Below are 14849 nucleotides of genomic sequence, written 5' to 3'. Positions count from 1 at the left end.
TTCCTCCTGTCACATGCCAATGTGTCCCTACCAATGTACACATTAGTTTATAAATGTGTGGGTGTCTGAGTGCAAATCTAGTGCAAAGCACTGTGAGTAATTAAAATGACTGGAAAAGTGTTACACAAGTTCAGTCCATTTACCATTCAACAATGTTTTTAAGAGTGTTGCAATGACAAACACTTCATATAATAAGCTCAGCAGATGCACAGTTCCAGCGGGTGTTTGCTAATTCTTGCTGCCACTAGTCTGAAGGAGCAAAGTGGCACCGATGCATGGCTTGAAGACTGCATGGTAAAGGGAGCACGCTTTACCATGCAGAAGGATTGATTTGTGTGATAAGATACAAGTCCTAGGGAAGGGGAGTTGAGTGAGATATGGGAATGGTCTTGTTCATTTATGCAACTTTTGTTGAGTTTTTTTAATGTCTTTATATTTTTATGGCTAAATTAGAAAAAGAGGAATGGTTGCCACAAATACTGGCAACCATTCCAGTTTAGGCGCCCTGGAATGGTTGCCATTGGAGATTCAAGTATTTCTCAAACAAGCATGAGGGAATATCATGCACGAGTAACATAATAATATTATGTAAAACTCAAAAAAGGATATTATACGCAATACCCCGCATTAAACATCATAAACACACAAAGAAGCAGCTGAATACAGACCTCATCTGACCCACTGTTAGAAGAGGCTTGTCTCTGTTGTTGCTGCTGTTTCCTGAGCATAGCCGATCTTTGAACTGCCAGAATGCTGGGGTTGGACTTCCAGAACTGTGATTAATGCAAAAGAAATTAGTAATCTAAACCGAAGTTTAGGACACAACTATGTGATTAACAACAGAAAAAAAGAATGCAACTCCTGCAACATCCAATAAATACATTTAATAGAAAATAATCTTCTGAGTTTAACTTTTAGACTTTGTTAAATAAAATACATGAAGCAATACTAAAATTTGAGTAATTTATTTTCAAGAAAAAACTTTTGACATTTGCTCCAAAATAAACAACATTAAAAATGTGTACAGTTAAAAGAAAAGTCTACAGATTTTAAACGGTCAGAGCTGCTGCCTGACTAACTGGAAACATCAATCCAGCAGAGCTGTAAGGTACAAATGGTAGGACCTTTTTCAGTTATGCAAAAAATGTCCCTTCTTTCCAGTCAGCTGGATGAAGCATTTTCAAGAAAAGTTTACCCAAAAACAGAAATACAAATGTTTTTTGTACTAAAAGCAATCTGCCTAAAAATAAAAACTGCATAATAGAGAAATTAAACACATAGGCAGGAGTCATTGTTTCAGAGTCAACTTTTAGAAATCAGCTCATTAAAATTAATTTGGATGCAAAAAAAAGTCAAAACTGTGTTTTACAGCTAAACAGATAAAAACAACATTTCAGTAGGCTGAAAAGGCCCATGAAAATTAAATTACAAAAATAATGTTATGGGTGTAGTTGAATCACAGCATCGAGTCCCAGCCCATTGACCTTTGTTGTCATTTCAGCTAATGACAAAAGTGAGCAAATAAGAGGTGGGGAGGGTCAGAAAAAATACAGGAACAAAAGCCAAAAAGTGCCTAAGTGCAAGGAGAAAAATGTGTCAAACTAACCAGACAAACCTTGACTGCTGGAGCAGATTCAGGACTTTATAGGATTTCTTTAATTTACATGTGCATATGGCCTAACTAGTGGCATAATTATGTTATTGTAAAAACAGTATATTTCATAAAGCAGGAAAAGATCATTATGAATGAAATCTGCCAGATTTAGAGAAACACACACACAAATTAAGCAGGGTGACATAAAATTGGAGGTCTATGAACAAATGCCATGTATGTATATGAATACATTATTGTACAGAAACAGCTACTGTCCATCTCAGCATTTATCCAAAAATATGAGAAATGGTTGCAAAGTGGTGTTGAAGCTGAATGTACAACCTGTTTGTAAATTTAAACACACTTTTACAAAGCTGTGATTATAGGAAAAAACTCTGATGACTTTGTGGTTTAAACAAAATCTATTTGCAATGTTATGTTAAAATAAAGTCAAATTAGTAGTTCTGTGTGTCCAGCACGTAACTGTTTTAAATGAAGAACCAAAACTAAATGAATACAAACTAGGACTGCAACGATCCCTCGAATGATTTGAATACCATGATAATTAAAAGTCCTCAAGGAAAATTAGCTGCCTCGAAGCTTTAGTTATGTTTTATTATTCTGTGTTCTGGGTTAGGGTGATTATTTGCGTTGCGCAGCGTTCTCACTTCCGCCTATGAACATACAAGTTTGAAGTTCTGTCTGGGGGGATTTCATTAATGACGATAATGTCCAGGTTTTTATCATTGTTGGGGGGACCAATCAGCATTCTTAAGTTGACTGGCGTGATGCCTGGAGTACCGCAGCCTCTCTCCTCCCAGAGCTGCTGCTTGGTGGATGGTTCAGAACGAAGAGCGCTGCAGGTGTATTTATACAGGTGAGCAGATGGACTGAACACTGCCGGGCAGTTGTGTTTTGATGCTTAACCTAAGTGTAGCTTTACAGACAAACCAGAAAATAAATTTCATATCACCCCGGTTGCAATGGTTGTGGCGTAGTGCATCGTGGCGGTACATGGCTGGCAGATGCATTTCTGTGTGTGATGGAGGAGCCAAATCCAGTCATTAACATGGACACAAAAGCTATAAATGGCTGTGCAAAGTGAGAGTTCATCTATTAAATTAACAGAAGGTGAATACATAAACTAAAAAATGAAGCAGACATTTTTTAGAAGTGTCTTTATTTAATTATTAATTTGAGTATAATTTCAGATTTTTGTATAATTTTTGTCCTGGTTAACTTCAAAAGTGAGCTATTACTGTTACTGGCTAGTTTTCTAAAGTATAGAAAAGTAATTGTAGGGATGTAAAACATGAAAATTTGAGCCAATGTTCATATCCAATAGTAATACTTCTGTTTTGGTAGAATTTACCAAGATCTTATTTTATAAATTTTTTACTTAATTACAATTAATTGTCAGCATAATCAATAGAATATTCGATTACTAAAATAATCGTCTAAAAAAAGCCATAATACAAACGAAAGAACCATTTGCCAGAACGATTTAAATTAGTCACAAATGCGTTAGGCCAACTGACATCTTGAATTTGTTTACCTCAGCTCCATCAATGTTTGGCTTATTTGGTGATTCCTTTTTCTCACTGGATTTCTCAGTGTCGGACTCAGACTGACTGCCAGAGTCTGAGGCGCTCCCTGAGTCGCTGCTCCCTGACTGGCTGCTACTGCTGGAGGAGCTGGAACTGGAGCCGGAACCCGAAGCAGAGGCTGAGCCTGACCCAGACTCATCATCAGAATTACTTGAATGTGAGAAGACAAAAACATATTAGTAGTTGTTGAAGAAATAAATCATAACTTTATAATCTTATAGTTAAATCAAAATTCAACAAACAAGTGTTTGTTAGCATCCCAGTAAATACAAACTTATGATTAAAATATTTAATCAAGATTCTATCTTGCATGAAAACTAACTAATCCTAATACTTGTCAATCACAGAAGACCACAGATAATCCTAGACAACAGAGAGAAGATGTGCTGCTTAAACAAGAGAAGTCCTCTGCGAAACAGACTAATGGCAAAGGATGACCTCTCAGTGTAGTGAAGATGATGATTTTTGTTGTTATGATGCAGATGAAAGATAAGCAAAGTATCATAAAACTAAAACAGGCAGTCTTACTAACTGACCCAGTTGAAACTTTCTAAAAGAATCACTGCTTCGTTCTTTATTTTTAATAATGAAGTTTAGACATTTTTGCACTGGAATGTGTACACTTCTTGCCAGTTTTTTTTAATACTATTTTGAGAGTTTTTCAATTTATTTAGTCAGTTTAAACCCCTGATAATATTAAAGATATTTCTCATAAAACCTATGAGAATGAAACTTTCATTCAGATTGTTTCACAGTAGCAGCATACTTGTAGAAAAAACATTAATATTTCCAGTATACATTTGTGGTGCAGGTAGAACAGGTCTACCAGCAATAATGTACATACATAAAATAATCTGATCATTTTCATTTTTGAATTGATTTTATTCCAGATCTTTTTATGGTTTGTGAGATTTATTGAAAAAGATTATAGAAACAAAGCTAGCTTAAAACCTAAATATTAACATGTGCATCAATCAGCATGTCACAAAATATAACTACATCCATTTATTCCTAGTGAAATGTTTTTGTTCAGCATAAGGATTTTTGCATAAACATGCAGGAAGCCTTAAAAATAACACTCCTTTTATAGCCTGTATTTCAATCCTCTAAATTTACATTAAATTAACTCAAATAAAACAAGACATAAGCAAAAATAAAGAGAAGTGACAAACTAAATTAATTATATTTAGGGTGCTAATGTCAATTTAGTCAATAGAATCAGAAAAATGATCAGGACAATGACGAAAAACAACATAAATGTGCAATCAATTAAAAATAATTGAACTACAGCCAAGACAAAGTTTTCAAAAATACCTTATACAGTACTATTTGCATTAAATGTGCAAGACACAAACTATCAAAACACAATGTTCCAGTGTGCAGTCATCCTGTAAGGAGGAGTTACTTTACCTTGACTCTCCATTGCTATTGCTCACACTTTCATCTTCACTGCGGCCAGCCATGTTGAACTCCACAATAGGGACGTGCGAACCACTGGTAAAAAAAGTTCCCAGAAATAAACCTGAAAGAGAGAATGCCGGTTAAAAAGATGTTTTTGAAAAAGTCAGAACTGTACTGGAGTTTTGCTAATTTGTGTTGAGTGATGAATCACAGGCCACATTTTTTCCATCATGAAATCTGATGGAAAGAGAATTCAGCATGTGCTCCTCCCACATGCAGGAGCAGCACAGCTGCCTTGACTAGTCATCATATAGTTTAAACCAATATTTTCAGCACACACTGGATTATTTCCATTTTTCTTTAGCCAAACCGTGTAATAGCTTTTTTTCTTGCAATTGATAGAATTTTAAAAAGATACTCATCTTCTTTTTGAAACACTTCTCCAGTTAACAGCCCCAGCAGAAAAATTCTGGGGTCTTTGGGGATGACATACCCCCAAAATGATCCCAGTAGTCTGACAGATTCCTTCCCAGTAAGGTGCCAACTTTGGGCAGGACCAAAATACATGAGAGTGATTGATGTTCTGATGGCCACAGTCTCCAACATTGCTGTTCTTCTCCTCTATGTCTACTAATAATTTGAGGTGTAATAAAGTATCTAATTAACCACTTCCATCCAAATTCCTTCCATATTTTAGAGCTGGTAGATGTCTGTTGTGTCACACATATTGAAAGCCAATCACCCTCTGTAATTTTCACTCCCAATTCCCTTTCCCAATTTGACTTAATATTCAAGGTGTTATTTCCATTATGTTTCTGGAACCCCTTATATAGTTTGGAAACGGTTTTACATGGGAGGTGAGTATAAGCATTTGTAAAAAATTTGCACAATAGTGTTACCTTCTGAAGGAACACCTCTTTTATTTTGGTATTGTAGAAATGTCTTACCCGAAAATATTTAAATACCCTCATTTTTTTAAGGTTTAGGAGAGTTCAGCTGCAGGCATTGGCCGGCTTCAACAGAATCGCTGTTCTAACCCATATCCCGCACTCCTACTCCATTCACGTTATGGAACCATTAATATTTCAATAGGTATGTGACATCCTTGGAAACTATGGTGAACCTACACCCCATTTTGTATGTAATTGGTGTGGATGGAGAGACTGTAAAATACACTAATAACTAATAACCACTGTGATGCATTTATTTGGATATGTGGTTCTGCAGGTTGGTCGTCTTCATCCTCCTGCTCTGGGTCAGACTCTGGCTCTAATATATAAGGTTGGATGGACAAGTCTTCCATTGTTGACATCTTTAATAAACTTTGGAATAAAAGGTTTCTCTACCAGTAGATAACCGTGTCGCTGCCATCAAGCTATAAATATGGCCAAATGGAGTGAAGTGAACCCTGTGCAATCTGGAGGGGAGTGGGACTTGAAATGTCTCTTTCACATTTAAAAAGACCGCAGCAAAACGAGGGGTCGGAAGAACTATAACGAGGAATTCAGACCAAAGCATTGCTGTTCTACTTTAAATACCATAAATGAATGACTTACATGTGAAAAGGAAGAATTTAAAAGCAGCATGACATATCCACTTTGAATAACTGCAGTGGAAATTGTGAAAACAGCATGCAGCCTGTCCACGACTGAGCATTTATTCCCTAGAGGTATTTCTAAACATCTAAAATGCAAGATTCAGTGAGTCCTTCTCATGTTTTATGTCTTATTGTTGGTACATTCATGTTCGTGGAACAAGAGTCGATGAGTGACTGGTTTTAACACCATTTCATTCTGCTTGCCAACATCTGATTCAACAGCTGATTCAAAACTTTCAGAAAGGAAAATTTCAATGCTTTGAAGATCTCTGGACTAACTATACACCTTTCGTTTTATGTCTAGAATAATTAGACTGGATTTCTGCAATAAACAGTGATTTGTGAAAACAAATTGAAAACTTTATTCTACTCTTGAAAAAGCAGAATAAATATTCTACTCTTAAAAAGAATCTCTCCAAAGGTCGATCACACTGAAACAAGTTCCGTTCAAGGGTTCTTCCTATTAAAAGAACATTTTTCATTCCAGCATTAATTCAATGCACACTCAATATAAGGGTGCAAAGTTGATTAATAAATTGCCTTCACATAGGAAGGATTGCTGCAAGCATAATGACATGATTCAGGATGTTGGGTTTACTTAAATTTTACCAATTGGAAGTATAAGCTGATCTCAGTCCAAATTGAATTGTGTTATGCATGCAACTGACTTTAAAATAGTCCATGTCTAGGCTAAACTAAACACATATTTCTATTCATACACTGGATCTGTTTTTGGAAAGTGTCTTCAGATAATACTTGTCAATCAGTGCTATCTGAATAAAATGAATTGAACTGCAACCTTCTCACTTAATTCTACTAATAGATAATTCTGGGAATGTGAGACGCAGCAACTGAACACTGCGTCTCTGCCATCTTATTCCTCACCTTTCTTGAATGTTCGTCCTCCTTAACTATAGTGCTTAAGCCCAACCGTAGCTAGCGGCAACCAGCGACGCTTCCTGTTTAGCTTCTGCTGTTAAAATGAGGCACTGTAGACCGAAACAACCGCACTTCAGAGGCCTGAAAGGCCTATAAAGAACGCGTATTCCACGGTCATAAAACATCAAGAAACATGCCTTCTATATACGAAATAATTTAAGTACCTAATGTTAATCACTTAATAGGTCACTGTTTATCTAGCCAAGATATTATAACGCGTGGCTGCAGTTAACCTTGTATCATTAGCCAACAAGCTATATCTGACTACTGACGCAAGTGAACTCAGCTATTGGCGGGGCGATATGTCTGTTCCGCGCCAGCGACTAGTTAAACATCTGATTTAATTTAAGGACAACACTCGTTTTCTTATATATATGGGACGAATTGTTTCATTAACTATGTTGGCTGTTAAAGAATTATGCTCTTGCTAAACTAATTGAACTACTAGATTTGTGCTTTGGAATTGATCAATTTAAACGAAAAGTTCGGTTTATCTTAATGTCAAATACCGTGTAATCCAATCCTGCGTAACAAAATACTTGCCTCGTTTTATTCTACTTCATGATGGATAAAGAAATAAAAACTGCTAATGTTGGGGGTTCGTGTACAAGTGTCAGCTAACGCTACAAAGCACGAGGCTAGCGTGGAAGCTAACAAAATTACACAATGTTGTACTAATACGGGCACAATAAAAAAGATCAATTTCTCCAAAGCAACTATACATCACATTTTACCAACCATTGTGAATAGTTAAGAAAACATCTGCCGCAACAGTAAACCAGAGTTTGGCGTTAAGATCGCTTTGATTATTTAACCAAAAGCAGCTAACAAAACTTCACCTTCTCCCATCTTGTTTTCATTTGCTCTTCACTTCTCGCGGTTTTTGGCGCATTGGTATGGAATATTAGCTGACTTTTTCATTCATTTATGCCTAGAAAGAACAAATCGATTAGCGTACCTTATTTTGTGTTATATACAATCCTCTCCAAAATGTTGTCAAAATGCGATTTTCAGATTTTTAGAGCTCCTTTGGTCCTCAATAGATCTGCTGTGAAAACAGCATGAGCTAACGCTGCTTCAAGCTAGCTGCAGTTCCCGGTCGGTCGCCCAGTCAGAAGCTCTGGGTGACTGAAGACTGTGGGGCTGTTGGAGGGCTGCTATCACTGCCCGCTTAATACCGAGAAGACATCCACTAAACCGCATTACAGGGAGCAAAGCCAGGTTTGCGGCCCATGGACTTCCTAAAACAACCGGCCTCAGCCATTACGACGTAACGTTCACTACACACGAAGGAAACCCCACGCAATGACGTCACAGCTCCAGGACCTGATCAGTTGTCTTCACTCTTAAATCAATGGTGAATTCCATTTCATTGGGTTGTCTAGGTGCTGTGGTGGTGCAGGGGTTAAGCTTAACCCACACATGGAGGCTTTAGTCTGTCGCAGGTTCGGTTCCCGGCCTGGCGACCTTTGCTGTATGTCTCTTCTCATAAGGCCAATAAAACCAATACTCCTTTTGGGGCAAGGCTTAAATATATTAGTTCTTGCTGACTTGTTGCACAGAAAGAGATTTAACTTTATATACCTAGGTATATTGAGTAAACAGTTAGAAATCCAGCAGCAGACAAAAGCTTAAGCATGTTTAGGAAACCATGTACCATGTTTCAAAAATAACTAGTAGCTATCTTAACAGCTATTTTGAAATAGTTGGTCCAAAATAACTACTTTTTAATAAAAATCTTAACATAGGGCTAGTACTTTGCCTTGTAGCTCTACTTTAAATCATACTATTTTAATAATAAAAAAGTTACTTTTTTATAAGCACCTTACAAAATACAACAGTTTATTAAAAGATACAATACAATAATAAAATTACTAAGATAGAAAGAGCAAAAGGCATCAGGTAGAGAAACCATTTTGAACAAATGTGTTTTGAGTTGTGATTTGTTACAGCAGGAGAGTGAATCGATTTTTCCAAGTTGGAAAGGTAATGAGTTCCAGAGACGCTTGATAACCCTGAGGAGAAAACTCATTTCAGCCAATTGCATCTGTAATCTTTCGGTCAGGTCCCAAAGTTCATGACCATGGATGAGGGTAGGAAAGTAGATTGACCAGAAAATCTAGAGATTCGCCTTTTGACTCAGCTCTCTCTTCACCACTACAGACCGGTACAGTGCTCGCTTCACTGTAGACGCCACACCAATATGCCTGTGTCACCCAGGAACCTGCTGAGGGTGTAGAGCTGATTCAGTCTTCCACAAGGACAAAAACCACACTGCTCTTCCTGAATCTGAGGTTTGACTATCCAACGGATCCTCCTCTTCAGAATCTCTAATCAGACATTCATAGGGAGGCTAAAGAGTGTGATCTCTCTGTAGCTGGAACACAGTCTGCAGACCCTCTTTTTGAATAGGGAGACCACCATCCCTATTCAGTTCCCCCAGATTGGTCCCTAGGAGATCCTTTTTGGTGGCCTTACACTGTAAAAAAAACAAACAAAAAAAAAACAACATAAAATTTATGGTAAAAAAAAATGTGACTGTAACATCCAAAGCATTATGTTGTCATAGAAAATAAACGGAATTACCAAACTCAAAAAACTAATTTAATGTAATTTTTTGTTATGAAATTAATAAAACACATAAATTTATTGTGAAAATAAATTTGTGTTTTGGGAAACATGAACAAGGTTAATAAATTATATTGTTAAATTTGCTGAAAACTTTCATCCCACGTTTTGATGAATGTGGAGGAGTCTGTGCAAATAGGGAGAAATGGTGTGAAGAACAGCATGTCATACATGAATATCAGCGTTCCTGAATCATAAGAACATTTTCTTCCATTCATTGGTTTATTTTGTAAAATAAAAAATAGGTAAAACTTAATAAAGCTCAAAACAAGAACAAGAACAAACACTAACCTAGACATCATGGGTTCTCAGCTGAGACAGAACATCATTCACTTTTCCAGTGGAAGCAGCTTTCTTCCTAAATAAGCTCTGGAGCTGGGAGGCATGTTGGTCCAATACAGCATAAAACTGGTTCTTCAGGTTGAGGTTTGTAATCCTGTGAAAACAACTGGAACTTAATAAAATAATTAAAAACTTAATAAAAAATATACTAAAAATTAAATAAAAAGCAACATACCGCTGTAAATGCGCAGGGAACAAGGAAGCAGCCACCTCGGTAGAAAATGGTAACTTCAGTATGCAAAACAGAAAGAAACTATCCAGTTCCACAAGTTTCTCTGTGCAAGATTTCACTGTTAGTGGGCGGCGAGAGGGCCGGGGAGGGATTCATTCATCAAATCGCAGGGGTGCGCTGGTGTTATGCCGAGAAACGGATGCCTCTTCGGTCATCAATATGAGAGAGTTTAGAGCGATGCGCGTTCCCGCGATAGGGCATGCAATTCTCGGCAGGCATGCGTTTCTCGGCATAACACTATAGTGCCAAAAAATGCTCCAAGCATTGCAGTTACCAACCTGCTCCATAAAGCGGTTCAGGGTGACTATGATGAATACACTCCTCTGATCTCCTCTTGTTAGTTCTCCACCCACTGAGCCACTTCCATTCGGAATTAAGCACCTACCAAATATATGTTGAAAACATACTTTGTACTAGACCAATGCTTNAGCATTATGTTGTCATAGAAAATAAACGGAATTACCAAACTCAAAAAACTAATTTAATGTAATTTTTTGTTATGAAATTAATAAAACACATAAATATATTGTGAAAATCTTAGAAATTGTCAAATTCATAGAAAAATCCTGTAATATTGTGAGCACTTAATTACCCTAAAATTAACGTTACTAATTAGCCAAAATAATATATTTTGCTGATATATGTACAATGTAAAACCATAAACCAGACTGCAAAAATCATTTTTATAGGGAATAGAATTTTGGTATGATATTTTGGCTTCTTTTATTTTTGAATAATCAAATTAATTCACAATGCCTTTGTATATCAAATTGAAATCTTAAAGCAAGACTGCTGTTGCTTGTTTATAACGCTGCAATTCTGTAGTTGAGCAGTGGCTCCGGGGTTCCTGTACTCACCACTTGGTCTGTCATGATAACAAATTTTGTTTGATGATAAATTGTTCCAGAAGTTATTAGGATAAATGATAATATTGCTGTTTTGAGACCATTTATAAGTAATATAATGGTAATGGCAAAATAAAACTACGAGAACACATTCTCAAAGATCTCAATAAACTTTAAATTCTAATGAACATTTAACACCGGAACTGGAAGACATGCTAAATATCCACAATAAATAAACAAAACAAAAAATAAAATGAATTTTGAAGTCCTTCTAAACAAAAATGTCCTTCAAAAAAAGTGCCAGTTGAGACCAAAGCACTAAACTGAAGATTTTATCATCCAGTTCTTGGTAGGAAGAGAGAAAAATAAATAAATAAATGATAAATCTTTCCAATGGAATTCATCTTTTTGTTTTAATTTATCATGTGATTTATTTATTTATTGATTATTGTGACAGGGCTACTCAAAACAGTATTTTCAGTTCAAGTGCTCAAGTGCTACCTAATGGTGCTGAGAAAGATGCAGCCACCGAATTGAGACCCAACCTTTGCAATTAAGTTTGTGCTATTTCTGTGGCTCAGGAGGAGGAGAAGGACAACACATTTCTGTATCCCATAAGCACCTTTCAGAGTTTTAACTGAAGTTAGTTAACTTTAAGCAACTGATAAAGAAATGTTTCCCTGTAATTTCTGTAAGGCAAGTACTATTCAAATAACTAACAGTTATTTAATACAGATATATTTATATGCTTGAAATATTATTTCAGGTCTACTTTAGACCTCATATGGTTAGAGTTATTGTTAATGCCAGAAGCAGCTTTTTCAAGTTTGAATTAATTTGAGTGTGAAATGGTCGTGAATTCAAGTTAAAATATTGAAGAACATTTTAGCTTTTATTTTAGATTGAAAGCTTGGTATCACTGTTAATATTTAACACTTTCCTTTAACTTCTTATCACCCCAAAATATTTACATGCAAGTCATTGGGTCCATGCAGACACCAGTGTCCTTCTGACAGTTAAAGAGTTTTAACATAAGGAAACTTCAATGTTTTACAGTTTTTCTCAGTTTCTGGGTTGCATTTCTCAAAGCAGAATTTAAATTCTCAAAACAGATCGTTTAATCTTCAAATCATTGTGTCTTTTGTAAAAAAATAAAAAATAAAATAAAAAATCTCATCATTCCTTTGAGAAAATTGCAAATACTTCTGTACATCATGCAAGTAATTATGTACATGTCTCTTTTTCCTCCCAGCCTTTCCAACACTATACCTTCTGGGCGTCATCACAACAATGCTTCTCCTTGCCGTCCATTAATGGCGTTTACAGCTCAGCAGTCACTTTAACATATATTTAGCCCAAACAGTTGGCAAAGCATTGCAAATGTAAACAATAATATTAAGGTATATAATGCATTAATGCATACAATATGCAGATACGACCAAAAAGACTAAATATATCTCTGACTTATAATGGATGGTAAATTAACACATTTCAATCCAAGCCAGTTAAACCCAATATGTAGAATGGAGCCATGTTGTCACCAACAGAGTAGTAACATTTTACATGGAAAAATGCTTTAGAAATACATAAAGCAGTTTTATAAAACTTATTAGTACCTTTTGTCAGTTAGGTAATGAATACAATATCAATTCTTCAAATAACATTCTCTATTCTAATTTTTAAAAATTGATCCAGACTCTTAAAAATTATATACTGAAAAATGTGAACAAACACTTCAAGGCTGGGCATTATTCTGCTGCCAACAAGTCATTCTTAAGACTCAGTACTTTGGACTTCAACTTCCCATCTGCCACTCCATCAAGACTTTCTGAATAAAGTTGAATGTGCTGGACAAACATTTTGGATGATTTAGGAGCAAGGTGGGTTACACAGTGGCGCAGTTGGTAGCACTGTTGCTTTGCAGCAAGAAGGTCCTGGGTTCAATGGGGTATATGCCACGAGAGGTGGTGACATATTTTCGTTTGAATTTATTCCACATAGGTTGGTTCCGGGTCCTGCTTGCTCCTATTGTTCTTGGCCGAAGCTGCAAGATCTGTACCATGAAAAAGACGCAAAACTTAAAATATCTGCGAGCTGCTGGTACAACAATCGAGTTTTGTTGTGTGCCGTTGTGTCCAGTAATTAGTCGGTACCATCCAGTGCTTAGTTTTTTCATTTTCCAGCTGATATCAAGGCAACAGCGGACTGTAGCCAAAACTTAGCCACTACAGCTAACACGCGGTTTGTAGCTGCCTGCTATTTCAAAGCTTGAGGATATTGAAGATCCAGCGTCAGAAATGGGAAGATGGGGGATGTAAAGGGAGTTGTACGTGGTTCGTTTAGTGGAATAATTTGTTGGAGGAAAATAATGCCGGAGGAAATCCACTGCAACGGGAACAGGCTGAGGACAGAGGCAGCGATTCGGCACAAGGTAAGTCAATACGTGTGTTGATGTGCGTTTATGTTATATGGAGTATGAAATTATTTTTAGGCAACTCCTTAGTTTTTGTTTATGTGACAATTATATAAAATACATTTAACATGCGATACCGAGCACGGTAATTTAAAAACAGCCGAGAGCAGCAATGCTCCAAACCACACAAGAAGTCAGTCAGATTAAGGTCCAAAACCTTTAAGTGGCACCGACCCACATAAAAAACCCACAGAACAAATGGTGCAAATCACGTATTTCCCGAATCCCGAATATATGATTATCTACTTTTGCTGTTTCATCATTATTATCCACGTTAGAGTGAATTTTTCCACTTGGCTGCTATAATCTGTTCTTGGGTTAGACAAAGTAATTTCTCTTTTTTTCCCTCTGAGATTCTGCTTAGAGAATGAGGTTATGAAGTTACATCCTCCTGCTGCTTTTTGTTTTTAAAATGGTTAACGGTTACTCTGGGCAAATCCAGCAAGGACCAAGTGAAAAACTCCATCTCTAACACAGAGTGACCTGTGCACCGGAAGCAGGCTATGTGGAAAAAAAATGCGGAAGTGCTAAAACGGAAGTCTGTGGCATATACCCTATTCACAACCTGGGGTCTTTCTGCATGGAGTTTGCATGTTCTCCCTGTGCGTGGTGGGTTCTCACCAGGTACTCTGGCTTCCTCCCACAGTTTGGTTAATTGTTCTGTATAAATTCTCCTTGTTTGAACATTCCTGTTCCTCTTAGTCTCATCAATAGAAATTACATTTCTGGATTCCTCCTCAGAAATGAATCGTTTCAACTACAACAAGCCAAAATACACCATATTTTCAGCAAAGTTACATTGTCATAGCAATAACTAAAAAAATTAATTGGAAATCCAATTTTAAGCTGGGTAAACTGTACAGTGATCTTTGGTTGGGCTAGAAAATTATAAGATAAAATAAGATAAGGGATCCCCTATGGGGGGACATTTTGTTTTTCCCAGCATAGTACACAATAAAAATTAAAATAATAAAGTAAAAATAATAACATATGACAATAAATGACAATTAGCAGTGATAGTCTTAAATTATTATTATTTATGATAATCTTAAGGAGTAGCATAAATAGTTGTCGTTTTGATGACATTACGTGGACAATGTTGTAGACGGACCCAAAGGATGGCGATTCTTTCTCATACACTTTCAAAGTGTTATGTTTTGGGAAACATGAACAAGGTTAATAAATTATATT

The 14849-nt window shown here is 36.4% G+C and overlaps 1 protein-coding gene and 1 long non-coding RNA gene across 5 annotated transcripts in view; both read right to left on the bottom strand.

The window, feature by feature from the left end:
* LOC103131323 (chromodomain-helicase-DNA-binding protein 1) overlaps window positions 1-8469 on the bottom strand; it is a 39212-nt gene extending 30743 nt beyond the window's left edge. The window contains exons 1-4 of one of the 4 annotated variants that reach the window (XM_016666572.1): window positions 8097-8469; window positions 4612-4723; window positions 3150-3351; window positions 669-773 (exon numbers count right to left, since the gene is read on the bottom strand). In XM_016666572.1, coding sequence (XP_016522058.1) covers window positions 669-773; window positions 3150-3351; window positions 4612-4664 — 360 coding nt within the window. In that variant the 5' untranslated portion in view covers window positions 4665-4723; window positions 8097-8469. Of the gene's footprint in view, window positions 1-668; window positions 774-3149; window positions 3352-4611; window positions 4724-7084; window positions 7207-7876; window positions 7953-7977; window positions 8032-8096 lie in introns of those variants that run through there. The other 3 variants (XM_016666571.1, XM_016666573.1, XM_016666574.1) reach the window with 3 other exon arrangements.
* A 496-nt stretch (window positions 8470-8965) lies between these two features.
* LOC103131322 (uncharacterized) lies at window positions 8966-10759 on the bottom strand. The gene is made up of 3 exons (XR_001660558.1): window positions 10284-10759; window positions 10058-10202; window positions 8966-9617 (listed from the first exon to the last, which is right to left on the bottom strand). It is a non-coding gene; the product is annotated as an uncharacterized LOC103131322 (long non-coding RNA).
* Window positions 10760-14849: the final 4090 nt, after the last annotated feature.

The sequence above is a fragment of the Poecilia formosa genome, unplaced genomic scaffold, assembly GCF_000485575.1.
Source record: "Poecilia formosa unplaced genomic scaffold, Poecilia_formosa-5.1.2 Scaffold744, whole genome shotgun sequence".
In the NCBI taxonomy this organism is placed as follows: domain Eukaryota; kingdom Metazoa; phylum Chordata; class Actinopteri; order Cyprinodontiformes; family Poeciliidae; genus Poecilia; species Poecilia formosa.
The sequence above is the reverse complement of the archived record's forward strand: the minus strand, read 5'-3'. Positions and strand labels throughout refer to the sequence as shown.